The sequence below is a fragment of the Nipponia nippon genome, unplaced genomic scaffold (genome assembly GCF_047370975.1).
Source record: "Nipponia nippon isolate SJK-2023a ecotype South Korea unplaced genomic scaffold, ASM4737097v1 scaffold_2, whole genome shotgun sequence".
Taxonomy (NCBI): Eukaryota; Metazoa; Chordata; class Aves; order Pelecaniformes; family Threskiornithidae; genus Nipponia; species Nipponia nippon.
The window spans coordinates 25,582,547-25,597,078 of NW_028262336.1; the positions used below are offsets into that span (position 1 = coordinate 25,582,547).

The 14,532-nt window shown below is 35.5% G+C and overlaps 1 protein-coding gene across 1 annotated transcript in view; it reads left to right on the plus strand.

Moving 5' to 3' along the window:
* NCAM2 (neural cell adhesion molecule 2) overlaps positions 1-14,532 on the plus strand; it is a 323,164-nt gene that overhangs the window by 165,037 nt on the left and 143,595 nt on the right. Inside the window, exons 2-4 of the mRNA XM_087758033.1 lie at positions 10,545-10,619; positions 11,424-11,630; positions 13,964-14,107. Of these exons, the coding sequence (XP_087614159.1) occupies positions 10,545-10,619; positions 11,424-11,630; positions 13,964-14,107 (426 nt within the window). The remainder of the gene's footprint in view (positions 1-10,544; positions 10,620-11,423; positions 11,631-13,963; positions 14,108-14,532) is intronic.

Here is a 14,532-nt window from a genome sequence, read left to right on the forward strand (position 1 = left end):
TTAACACATACTTCACACTAGAAACAAACATTATATGAGTCCTCTGTAGAATGTTCTTGAAGCAGACATTTGTGTAAGGATGGGTTGTGTATTGTTTAAGAATGGGCAAACTCTTGGCTCTTACTATGAGACTATGAGAAACTTTACGTTTTCTACCACTCATTAGAATCATAAGGAACATTGACTGATTAACTACCATCTTGAAATGTCCAGGCCTTACAATATAATTTTGAAATTATCTTGGAGGGTCTGCCTGACTCAGAAGAACCTTTCTGATGCTGTGCCTGTTGATACGGAAAGATGATTCCAGTATTTTTTCCTTTTCTTTACCTCTTTTTGTTAGATTAGTGATGTGGAATTGGTTGTATGATCATTTGAAGGGTTAATGTGTTTGTCATTCAACAAAAACATCGCACACAACTTTTGGCCTGAAGTTTGAGAAACATGTTATTTGGATTTAGATCATAAAGGGCAAGTACTTAGAAGCAATGCTGGCTCGATCCAGTACCCCTCTGCAATTTGAAGGACCACTTAGGCTATTAGCTGATTTTGAAGAAAGATGGCAATGATTCAGCTTGGCTTTTTTTTCCTAATTCCTGGTCCCAGTATCGTGTTTTCTGCTGCTGCTCTGAAGGCAGTATGAATGTACTCTTCATATAGGGTATCCATGTTCAGTTACTGTCTTGGCATGTTATCAAACTTGTGCTGACTGCCAAGCAACAACGGAGAAATGCAGTTTTCAAAAGTTTCTACCTCAGCAAAGCCAAAATTAAATATAATGAGGAAATATGAGGCACTCTTATAGCATAAGTGCTTCTTTTCAGCAACATTTCTAAGGTTTGTGGCTTTAAGATAAAGTTTATGGTTTTGGATAAATGTCACCCGTATGTGTTTTTTTTTTTTTTTCCTCTGTATTCTGTCTAATTTACTGTTCTATAATAAAAGACTGTCCTGTGGAGCAGGGGGAAGCAAGATAGATTTTTGTGTTAGAAAGATCACACAGACTCATTCAGACCAGCTGAGGCAGGAAGGCACCTCTGGAGATCACCTGGTCCAAGCCTCTGCTCAGAGCAGGGTCAGCCAGAACAGGTTGCTCAGGGCTGTGTCCAGTCAGGTTTTTAATATCTCCAAGTATGGAGAGTCAGCAGCCACTCTGGGCAACCGGTTCCAGTGTTTGACCGCCCTCACAGTAAAAAAGTGTTTTCTTGTGTTTAAACAGAATTTCATGTATTTGAGTTTGTGTCCATTGCCACTTGTCCTGTCACTGAGAAGAGCCTGGCTCCCTCTTCTTTACTCCCCCCATCATCTATTTATACACATGGATGAGATACCTCGTGAGCCTTCTCTGCTCCAGGCTGAACAGTCCTAGCTCTCTCAGCCTCTCCCCATAGGTGAGAGGTGTCTTCAAGTTGCAGCACATCTGTGATACAGATACTGTATCTCTATGATGTAGTTTATGAACTGCTTCTTGTGAAAGCCTGTACCAATGTTGCCTAACAGTAGGTGAGAGGAGGTTATATATTAAAATGTATTTTAAATTTATCAAGATTCAAAATATTCCTGTTCAACTAAATACTACTAGCTGCGTACTATCAATGATTTCTGTTTATTAAGGTCAATGCATTTTTTTTAAGGTTTTGTAGTCAGCTTGTATCACTCTCTTTGCCTACAAGCTTTTAAGTTTTGCAACTTTTATTAAATCCATTTTAGATTAGATAAAATATTCCTAGATTGCTATCACTAATAAACTGTCACTTTGAAGATTAAGGTCCTGATTTTTCAGGTCTATCTTTATTGAGGTACTTCTGGTTTTTAGAAGATTCAACCTTGGGTGTAGGAGAAATTATGAAATAAAGAATTAACTGACTACATAATTTTGGGGTTTGGAAGCTTGTTTCCTAAAATTCATAGGCTCTTGAAATACTTTTTCTTTCTGTTTATTACTGCCAAAAAGAAACATTTTCAGATTGAGGAGATTTTGATAAGGTGATATTAAGCGTTGATAAGTATAATCATCCTATTCTATATTATTTTTTTCCTACGTAGCTATTTATTTATTTATGTATGAGATCAATATGTGATAAAGATTTCATAGTATGTTTCTCTATGGTTAAAATAGCTTTGTATTCTGTTAAGCAGTGAATTTTGGACTTCACTGTTCTTGCCATTCATGATGAGAAACTCTACTGAATTTAGCTGGAATAACTTAAATAGAATTAAATACCTGCATCATGTCATGCCTGATAGAACCCATTTTATAGCTAAAGTCTTCCAAAGTTCATGCCTTTCACTTATTGAAAAACCTTTCTTGCCAAAAACAGACTTGAAGTGAATAAAGTTAGATACCTTGATAAATTTTTTTAAAATTTGGATATCTCTTATTCTTGTTTTTCTGTGATAAGCTTCTAAGCCGTGATTAAAAAATGTACATATGGATTAAATATTGGTTAAAACTTCTTTAAAATATCTAACTAAGGTTGGGCTTGTAAATCTATATCTAAATATTTAAATCATTATCCCATCTCTTAAGTTTTGAGAGAGCTGAGCTCCCAATATCAGCCTACCTGGAAGTCTCAATAAAACTCACAATGTTTATATGTTTATTTCTAAACTATAGTTTGCTTGAGTTGTGGGGGCAGTAGTGAGTAACTTCTGTTTTACAGAAGTCTTGTAAATAAAGTTGTAACAGGCAGACTTTGTTTAAGCAATGTCCTGTTTATAGTTGTATACTGTCTCTGCTCAGATATGAATAGCTTATTTATTTTACTGTTTCTGCTGCACGTGTCATAGAAAAGAATATTTAGCAGAGGATTTTCTGACTATGCTTCAGTATTTGTGCCATTGTTGCACAAAACTGTATTGTGTTGGTTCTCTTGCATCATGCTTTTCACCCCTATAACATCTGTTATGCCCCAGAAGGCAGTTTGAACTTTGTGCGACTTCTAGCTCTTCTCATCAGGGAAAATGACACTTCAACAGATGTAGGAAATGAATTAATGATGACACAAAGACTGTTTTGGCTACCTAAAAATAAACTACTCTGTATTCTATAAGACAGAAATTCAACAAGGAATCCATAATGATTCTATAAAACCTTAGAACTTTATATCAGGACTGTGTTTCCTACTGACAAATCCAAATTAATGCTAATGTGATGAAATGGAAAGTTCAGTTATACTGAAGTACTTAATTAATTGTGAAACTTGATGTCAAGCAATTAAAAATGTAACTAACATCTCTCACAACTGTCATACCCTAGTGAAGTGATGCTTTATGGTTTAGTAGTAGCCTGCCCACTACAAAGTTGAAAAATAAGCAGCCTCTATAGAGTTTAAATTTTTGTTTATTGGCTTTGCAGGTGCAGTTTGTCTTTCAGATATTTCTACAAAACAAATTGCAGGCAAGCGTTCAAGGCCATTGAATGGAAGACAGGCTATCATTATGCCAGTTAATATATCTTTATTCATAAGAAAAAAGAAAAAAATAATAATGTTATAGTGCTTACAGGTTATTAGAATATTCTCTGAATAGAAAACTTTACGTAGTTTATTAAACTGCTAAAACAAATTGAGAAAAAAAACAGAAGTATATATAAATGATAAAATGTTGAGTGAATTATGTTTGAATAGGCTATTTGGATTAAATTTTCACTGTAGGTTCCCACACACAGAGAAAAAAAAAAATTATTCTTTAGCATTATTTTTATTCCCAAAGGATTACAAATGTATAAGGTGTTTTTAAACACTACAAATCTCACAGACTTTCCAAGCTCAACAAGAATATCATCTCCTTTTCAGTGGGTATGCAGATACAGGATTTCTTCCCCATAGACAGTGCACTTAGATATAAGAGATGTCACAGTATGTAGTAAGTTCCTATTTTTCGTAGCATTTTCTTGTGTGTTTGCTGTTTAATGATGATAATTTTAGTAACGATGTCATTAGCTTTAATGGTCATCTTCTGTGTAACATCTGACTGTATACCATTCCTTCTTCAAAGGTCTACAGTGGTGGAGTCTTCTTCATTGTCTACAGGAAAAAAAAATAGTACCTTAGGTGATTTAAGATATTTCTGAACATTATTTCCATTTGGTGATTCCGTCTCTCGAGTGCAAACAGCTTAACAGACTTTAATTCAGCTCTATTTTGTACTGTTGTTGTAATGGAATTCTTTAGGGCAGAGGTGTATGGTTCCTGTTTGTTTGATTACTCCCGGAAACAGCTCAAATCAGACTTTGTCTTACCGAACTACAACTTTATGGATTATATTATGTTTTTGTATTTCTGACTTTGCTGAATTAATAGGTGAAATAAGTTAACTGATTGAAATTTAAAAAAAGAACCTAAAAAAGTGTGTGCCCTAAAATAAAATGCCCTTGAACTGTCTGATACTTAACAAAGTCAGTGTACAGTTAATAATTTCCATTTCCTCATTTCAGCTTAGGAGTCCAAATGGATGTAAAGCATAGTATTTAAAAACAAAACAAAGCACCCTTTTTGGTGTTTCAAAGTATATTAAAACTGGAAAATACTAGAAATTTAAGAGAGAAACCATTTCCGCAAGGATTGTGTTAGTGTAATAATTTTCATTCAAAGCTCATTCACTTTATTTGAGAATCAGTGGATTTAAACAGAATATTCTCAGAAGCCTGCATAATAAAGGGAAAAAAGATTAACTGGCTGGATGGTTGTTCTGGGATTGAATTTGATACCAATTAAAAACTTACTAATTTCTTCATGCTCAAGAATAATGAAGCCAAATTTTCTAAGCATATTAAGTATTAAATACTAGTGTAATCATTTACTGAAAGCAAAACTGCATCACCCAAGTAAGTTTGCTTACTACATGAAGTCAAAGCATACCAATAGCTTAGGTTATAACTATGGTCAAAGAACTTATGCTAAACAGAACTGGCACCTTCACAAACAACACAGTCCTTCTCTCAGCTGTATGTTGCAGTCTACTTGTTTTTCTTAGAAGCCACTGCGAAAGCCATCCAAATTAACTTCTGTAGCTATCACTCTTTTCCTTAGTTCCATGTTGATCCCAAGCTATGTCTTGTTTTGTCTTCATAGCTGTGTCCTTTCTTTTTTACTGCCTTCACACTACCCTCTCCCTTTCAGTGGGTTTGCAGCCCAACAGATTTAGAAAGATCCCTCCACAGTAGAGTGATGTCTCATTCATCAAAATTAAATTCTAAAATGCATTCAGATCTGTTGAGGTAGCATAAAACTGTTTAACTATATCGTACCAAATTTACATTGTGGAAACTGGGACAGAATATGGTATGTTTTGGTTTTGGTTTTGGTGTCATACTTTTCAATACAAAAAAAAAAAGCAGCTTTTCAGGTTTTTGGAGTGTTTGGGAGTTTTTTTAAGAAATGGAATTATCAAGTTCTTGGATGGAGTTACGAGTTGGAGCAGAGCTTTACCCAATATTTTTCAGGTTTTATTCAAATATTGTCTCCTTTTTAGTATCTTATATATCGTTTATATATATGTTTTAAATATACATTTGTAAAGTATACACATTTAATGTGTTGTAATATATTGCTAAGTGACAATAAAAGTACATATATGACTTATTGTTACACTTTTTCTAAGCTCTCACTAATGACACCTCACTTCTGTTGCATTAGGTAATCATCTGTGTAGACTGAGCTATGACAGGTTTGTGATGCTGGTTCTGAAATGTGAAGGATACTAGTGCAAATGGGACTGAAATCAATTAGTCTACTAAATATTACGTCTTATGAATAGAGTCATCTGTCTCCATATTTAACAGAACAAATGGACCCCTTATTACTATTCTTATCTTCCTAAGTGATTTTTAAACCCATTAAGGAATAATTCAACAGAATCCTCTTAGTGTAGTACAGCTGATAATAATTCTTTTATAATGACTGTGATCAAAAGGAAAGGGAATGGTTATATCACCTAGTGCTAATAGTGCTTTTTTTATATATATAAAATTGCACATGTACTGAAGACTGAGTGAAGCCCTGACTGACTTCACTTTTTCCCTGAACAGCTATACTGCAGTAGCATTACACTTCAGTGTTCTACCTGAAGGGATCTTCTAGATCTTGCCTTTTTTTTTTTTTTTTTTTTTCTTTTTTTTTTAATAGCTAGTAAGATAACATCCTTGGAAACATGGGAAGAGGCAGTATTTTGTCAGATCTATCAAGAAGCTACTGTTCATTTCTGGGCTTAGTTTAACATAGCTATACACAGCCTCTACTGACTTGAATTTTTTGAACATCTTCACTGACCTGATAAAATAAGCATTCATCTGTGTATTCAAAGACCTTCAGACCAGTCTGGTATAAACAACTCTCTTTTATATTAATCCGTTAACTATTAGTGTACAGCAATAACTTGAATTGTGTGTATGTTGCATGCCATCTTCATCAGAGCCTATAATAACCTAATGCATCTATGTAGTTCTTCTTGAAATAAATTTGGAAGTAATGTAAAACTTTCTGGATGTCTTGTCTCTTTGCAATATTTTACTTTCAGTAAGTGATGAGTGGGCCTTTTCCTAGCTTAGTGCTGGACTATTTGCCTGACTACCTAATAAGCACAGATTGCTAGATTAATCAATATTTTTCATTCTAGTTTGCATAAAGCAATATTTTTCTATTTACTTGAAGCAGAACTAGGAAAATGATGAGGCTGGAAAAATTGGACAGATGGTCTTATATTTTTCTATTTGGTAAATATTAAAGTACCATATGTAGAAAATATGACTTTCTTTTGGTTTCAGAGATGTAGCCAACATGTCTCCACAGAGTTTATAACTGCACTTATGCTAAGAATTTTAAATGGAGTTTGGCCCTTTGCCAAAACTGTGTTACAGTCTCAAATATCTATTTCATTGATGAAGGAAAAATATTCTCTGACTTTGCTTTTCACCTTTCATCATGCAGTTCCTTACATTCTACCTGACATTTATTACTTAATCTGTTGCATTTACATAGTTCAACATCAGTTATTACAGTTATTGGAACTGAGAAATGACATTGTCCTTGAAGCAATACTGCTGAAATGCTAACATACATATTTCTGAAGCAACTCTACAAGGCTACAAACTCTATAAAAAAATATATAGTACTAGACAAGTGGTGGCATAGGACCTGTGGTTTGAAATAAATGTCCGGGCTCTAATCTCTTGAAATTCCCCAGTCTCTGAATTTAATAGTACCTTGGTTTCCAACGAGTAGATGTATGTCTTGAGGTTAAAGTGAAGCTTACCCTGCCAGGTAAATAAAGAAGTGAGGCTTTGAGTAGCCTCCTGGATGATTTATTACTCCTTGATGCTTATTACAACAAAAATAAAACTTTATCTGAAACTCATTTCCTTTCCTAGACTTAAGCTTGTCCTTTGCTTCTGGTACCATGGACGTAAAGACAATAGATGAGAATGAGCACATTAGTCTCTTTCTCTGTCAGTGCTATGTGTGTGTCTTAAAGGAGCCTTCACTGTGTTCCTTGCTATTGCAATGAGAGTGGTACTAATACCTGCTCTGGTACTAGATTCAACATTTTTACAGTCCACTTCAATTTCTTCCTGACCTCTAGGCAGTCATGTGGTCTTCCTTACAGTCTTTATGGACTGGCAAGTTTTCATGTTAACAAATAGAGTACACACTGATATTTACTTTTGCCTAAAGTAGGATGTGTTTGGGGGACTTTTTGTGGTTTTTCTTCTTAGCTAGTTTCTTATGGGGGGCAGAGTATAAAATATTAATAATAATTTTTTAAAAAGTAAGTTCAGTTGTGATGATCTCCTCAGGAAAAGTATCCACAATTCAGGACATCTCATGAAAAATGTTATTTGCAATACAGATGTTTGATTTTTTTTTCTTTTTTTTTTTTTCTTTTTTTTAGTAGAAAATACCCAATTCTGTTAAATTTGGTTTGGCAGACTGATACTGAAGTAATTGTGGTTCTTAGCAGGTTTTGAAGTTCTAACATATTCATGGATAAAATTTGTCACACCAAAAAGTTAGTTTGGAGTGTAATACTGCCTACCTCTAGAGATGTTTGTCCTGTTGGACTCTCATACCAATTATACAAAAGGAATCTAGTGAACTTGGGACATTCAGTATAAACTGTAGTTTGTGTTGCAGTTTTCAAAAAGGTGAAATATTTCCACATACACAGAATAGACCATCATTATTATATTTCAAGACTGAAAACCCCAGATTCTTGAAACAATATTTTTTTATAACTTCAGATACACCCCAGTTCTCTACTATGTATAATACTGAATGAAAATTTAGATTCATTTTCTTCTCTAAAAAAATGAGTCCTTTTTTTGTCTGTTTGACTTTTTCTGTCTTGATTAGAGCTTTAAATTAACGTGACTCTCTTTGTCCTTGTTATTAGTTCATGAAAATTCATTGTCCAATTTTGCACGATAATGTTAAAGAGCTACAGTAACTTAGGGTGATGATAATGCTGGAATTGTCATTATTGAAGAGTACATAGTTACTTTGTATAAATAAGCCCTTCGCCAACAATACTGGCCACGTTGGGTAGGTTATTCATAGGGTGATGGGACCATGAGATAGTTCCAGGTGGAAGGGACTTAAGAAGGTCTGTAGTTCAACCTCCTGCTCAAAGCAGGGTCAGTTACAAAAATAGACCAGATTGTTCGAGGCTTTATCCAGTGAGCTGTTGAAACCTGAAAGAACAGAGATTGCGTAATCTTTCTGGGCAATCTGCTCTACTTTCTGGCTGTCTGCATCATGAAAAAGTTTTTCCTTATGCTCAGCCTGAACCTCTCTTGTTTCAACTTGTCTTTCATCTGTCTGCCATACACCACTGTGTAGAGCCTGGGTCCATCTTCTTGATGAATTCCCCATAGGTATGGGCAGGTGGCTGTTAGGCTCCCCTGCAGCACTCTCTTCTGCGTATTGAACAAGCCTAGCTCCCCTCAGACGCTCCTCACCAGGGGTTATTACCTCCCAGGTGCAGAACTTAGCATTTATCCTTATTGAATATTATGGTGTTCCTGTTGATACATTCTTCCAGTCTCTCTAGGTCAATGACCTCCTTCACATCATTGATAAAGGTGTTAAATAGAACAGAACCCTACAGTACCCCACTTGTTATTGGTCTCCAGGTACAGTATGACCCATTAGCCACTGCCTTCTAAGCCTAACCATCCAACTAGGATTTTACCAGCCTAGCTGCCCACTCATCCAGACTGTAACACCCTAACTTGATGTGGTGGGTTGGCTTCAGCTAGCAGCCAAGCACCCACACAGCCATTTGCTCAATCCCCCCACCCCGAGCAAGACAGGGATGAAAATAGGAAGACTGGGAATGAGAAAACTCATGGGTCAAGGTAAAGACAGCAAAATCACTGGCAAATTACTGTTGTGGGCAGAACAGACTCTGGTTAGGGAATTTAACTTTATTTATCAACCATTATCATAAACGTTTATTTACTGATTTTAGTATTGGGAAACAAAGAAGACAAATGCTTAAGCACTTAGGGAAAACACCTTTCTTCCCCTTTCCCAAGCTCCAGATACTTCTCCTTACCCATTCCTAGTCTCCACTCCCCTTGTTATCACCATCAATGCAGGTTATACTCAGTCCCTTCAACGAGGTGATGGGTGATGCAGGAGATTGGGGTGAGGACATAGTGGTTTCTTTCTGCCATTCCTTCTTTCTCGCTCTTTTCTTCCACTGCTCCTTCTGTCTAGCTCATTTCCTCTGTTCTGTTGTGAGTTATCCACGGGCCACAGTACTTTTGGGGATATACTTGCTCTGGCATGGGCTTATGCATGGGCCATAGTCCCTTCAGGGGTGTTACCAACTGTGCCATGGAGCACCTCCTATTGCTCTGGCCTTCTTATTCCTCTGTCTTGGTGTTCTAAGAGGTGCCACAAATTCCTCCAGCTGGCTCAGATACGTCCTGCAAGTGCGTCCGTTGTGGAGCTAGCTAGAGCTGGCTGTGTCTGTCACAGCACAACCTCTGACCTGCCTTCCACAGAATTCACCCCTGCAACCATCCCCCGCTACCAAAACCTTGCTATTTATTCCCGATACACTTGAATATGAGAGTACTGTGGGAGGCAGTGTCAAAAGCCTTGGTGAAATCAAGGTAATTGCCACCCATTGTTCTTTCCTCATCCACAAAACTAATCATTTTATCCTAGAAGGCAGTGGGGTTGGTCAGGCATTATTTACCCTTGGTCAGTCTATACTGAGTGTTCCCAGTCACTTTATTCTCATTGAGTTTTTGGTTTTATGTTCGTGTGTATTTCTATCCCTTTTTCTTTTTCTTCTTTAATTTTGTCCTCAGTTTTAGGATGTGAGGCTGTTATCCTTTGAGTAACATCTTTATTTTGATTGTTTTCTCCACTTCTATATGTACTCCAGTTCAAAAGATACAATGCTTAGCTGAAACTTCTCAGATTTGTTGAACAGGTTCTGTAGTAGAGAATGAGAAAATACAAAACCTAAAAATAGAAAATTTAAACTGATAAATGCCAAAATGTATTCACAACCTACTTTATATTTTTCAGCTCTACTTCAAGTTACAATTTCACTTAGCAAAGTTGAGCTCAGCGTGGGTGAATCCAAATTCTTCACATGCACAGGTATGTTCATTTTACTTGTAGGAGTGTATTTTTTGTTAGATTTTCAACGTTCTATATAATTTGAAACTGAATTAATTGGTTCACAATATTAACTTAAATTAGCATATTTTTGTATATTCACATCGACTTGTGAGAATTGTGATAAATAGTACATCTTCACTGGCTTCACATTTCCAATCTAGAAACTACTCATTTCAGACTCTGAATCACTCGGTTTGAATTGTCTATATCAGTACAGGTAATTTATATCTGTTAGAATGCTTCTTTAGTTAAAATATTTTCACTTGTCTAAACTAAGGAGTTATATAAGCTACTAGGCTAAGCTTTAGTATCCTCTCCAACCTAATGAGACACCCAAAGAGTCTTTTCTGGTGAGGCAGGTATCTGTCAGGAGCAGAAGGGTTTGCGTTTGCAGCTGCCTGATGTGGATCCTTGATGTTGCTGAGTTGCCATCTTCCATTGACAATGACACACGGCCTGACTACACTGACAATCCAACTGACTGATGACTTGACCTGTTGATCCAGTGACTGCTGAACAGCCTGTTTCTTTCCTTTAAGACTTCATACATTTCTGTGTTTATTTTTTGCCTCTTGAATCCTTAAGCTACTAGTTATTCTGTCTCAACAATCATATGTCTGCCTGCAGTTTTGCCTTGCTTATCTTTCTACAGACTTTCTCACAACAACTATAATCTAGCGATTCTCTGACATCGCATAGACATTATGCATTGGGTAGGCATATGCTTTGCATAATGTCTACCTGAACTTCTAATGTTGGATTGTTTTTTGGTTTTGTTTGTAGCCATTGGTGAGCCTGACAACATAGATTGGTACAATCCACAAGGAGAGAAGATTGTTTCTAGTCAAAGAGTGGTTGTTCAGAAAGAAGGTGTTCGATCACGGCTAACGATTTATAATGCAGATATAGAAGATGCTGGTATATATCGGTGTCAAGCAACAGATGCTAAAGGACAAACTCAAGAAGCTACTGTTGTTTTGGAAATTTATCGTAAGTAAAATATTATCAATTAATAAATGAAAGACTACAATTTAAAAGGCACTGCTATTGAGAAAGTAAAGCCCATCAAAGTATCTTCCCAGGCTCTGAACTTATCTTCCAAATAATTGCATCTCCTGCAGTTTAGTTAATAGATATTATGATAAAGTCTTAAATGAAATGGATGGCCACTTTGTAATATTGTAGATCACTTTTCCTTTGTATTGTAGAACTATGAGGGTGCACTGTATGCCCCTCATGGAAAAGAGGAAATATGAGAAAAAAGTTATGTCAACTTAATTCTTATTACAAATACATCTATAACATATTACAAATATGTGCATAAATAAAAGTGCAAGAAGTGCAATACATGTCATTAAAAAAGTGTAGTTTAGACTGAATTAGTTATTTTTATGTCACCCTTTTCCTATTCTTGGCCTTATATGGCATTTTGCCATAAAGCATCGAAGCTTAATGTGATAAGCAACCAAAATGCATTTCAATTACAAACAACTAATTGAGGAGTACATTTGAGAAGTAAATACGTTCTATTGTGGTAAGAGATTCTCTAAGAGGGTTTTTTTTTCAGTTTAGTTAAATAACTTTACATTGTACTGTATTCTATAGATCAATTAAAAATGCCTAAAAGTGATACATTAAACAAATACACTGTGAAGATATAAAGCAAGGTCTTTGTTGGTGAAAAGGTGGGACATATGGCAGCAGCCTTTCAGCTGAGTTATTCTCTAATTTAATTGGAGAATAGTTTTTTCATATTCATAAAAAAATTGTTTGTGGATGTATTGAGCTCTGAGAAATTGCAATGAGACAGAAAATACAGAGTAGAATCATAAAGCACTGCTTCTGAAAGGTACAGATAACTCAGATAACAAACGGCATACAATTAAAAAAAAATCTTTTGATAAAACAACCATTAAAATAATGATAGCAGTTACAATAGATTACATGATGCCTTGAAAGCTGGCCGTTCAAAGGATTTCAAGTTTAATGAAATTCATTTGTGTGCTTAAGACTGCCAGTCACTCCATTAGCAAACTGCTGAGCAAGGTTAAAATCTTTTTAATTGTTTGCATGTGGTAATTTTAATAATTCTGAGGTTACATGAACCTGAAGACCTACACAAGGAATGTGCAGGTTCATGGGAACTGACATATAAAAGTTTCATTATTTTTATTTGTGATGAGTTGTAAGGAAAAAGCAGGATACACTGTACTCCTAGAGTCTAGTTCAGTACTCACTGATGTCTGTGAGAGTTTTTCTTTTGACTTACCTATGGTCAAATACTTCAAACGTTTCACACGAATACTTTGTAAAAGTATACAAGAGATGTATATAACAAAAGTGTGCTCCCTCTGCTCTGGAGACTGTGGTTTATTTGAGCCTGCACTTGTATCAATGCAAAATGGTGGTGGTGGAGTTGCATCTCTGACTTCAGTTCTCCAAAGTGTCCTCTGAAATGTAATTGGCAGTCTTTGATCATGGAGAACTTAGGTCAGTTTGTTTCTTCTGTGTGCAAGAAAATCTTCCAGAATTTTTTGTCAAGCAATTGGTTTCTGCATTAGATCTTGTACGATATCATGGATTAATACCATCTTGGACTTCTAACACTAAATTCTGGTAATACTAAACTTATTGAACCCACTAATAAAATTAAATATCAGGTTTGGTTATTTGAGGTTGGAATAATTAAAAGCCTCATGAGGCCTAAAAAAATCTTGTTCTTTCCTCAAAAAAATGCTACAAATTCTTATGACTTAATAATATTAAGTTTTTCCATATAGTTTCCCACTGGCTTTTAAGATTTTATGTTTTACTCAGATGATGGTTTTCACAGTCAGTGAGGCTAAAGATCCACCTTTTTAATAAGATTTTTCCAAATAATTTTGGTGATTTGGGTGTAAGTTTTGATGGAATAAAAACATGAGTTTTTTAATTCAATAATAAGATCATGAGGAATAAAACACACAAGAGTGTAAATAGACTATTAACCTGTATATGTAGACCTCTAAAAAACTAGAGTTTCAAAACTGAGCTCTGGAACATTGAAAACAATAAAAAATATATTTATAAAACATGCTTCATTTATATAAATAAAACAAAGATTTTCGTAATGCAAAATGATTGTAAAATCATTTCTACAGACAGAGTGGAAGTCACGTGCTCAGGACCATTAGAGTCTTATCTGGGAAAATTACGTTATGGAAATAATTCTGTATTATCACAATGAGAAGACTTAATAGTAATCTTTGATTTGTTGGCACACATAATTTTAATGCTAAGTGAACTGGAAGTTGCTTGCTATATTTTGTTTTCTTCCTTTTCAGAAAAGCTCACTTTCCGAGACATAATATCTCCACAAGAGTTCAGGCAGGGAGAAGATGCAGAAGTTGTTTGCCGTGTTACTAGTTCACCTGCTCCCATTGTCAGCTGGTTGTATCGGAATGAGGAAGTCACAACTATTGCTGACAGTTAGTATTTTGGTAACTCTTTAAGTTATACATTCTAATTAATATTAAAATATTGTAAAAGAAGACTAATCATTTTACAGTGGAGGATGGATTTTGATTAGCCCATCAGCTTAAGTAGAATTTAACCAGGTTCTGTGGCCTATAGAGAATCCATATGCAATGGTTTCCTTCATGTATCATTGTTTTCCAATTGGAAATTTTGTCTAGATGTAACATGAGGGTCCAAATGCCCAAAAGATTGCTGGGAGCTCCTTCACAGGAACTCTTCCTGGGTTGCCATGTATGTAGGAGTTGAACACATTTTTAGAACACACAGAGATAAACTTCATTGTGCAAACAAAGCTATGACACTGAGCAAACACTGCTTTGACTTTGATATACTTGCACATTAGCTCAGAGACTTTCAGGTGGATAGGCTTTTTGCG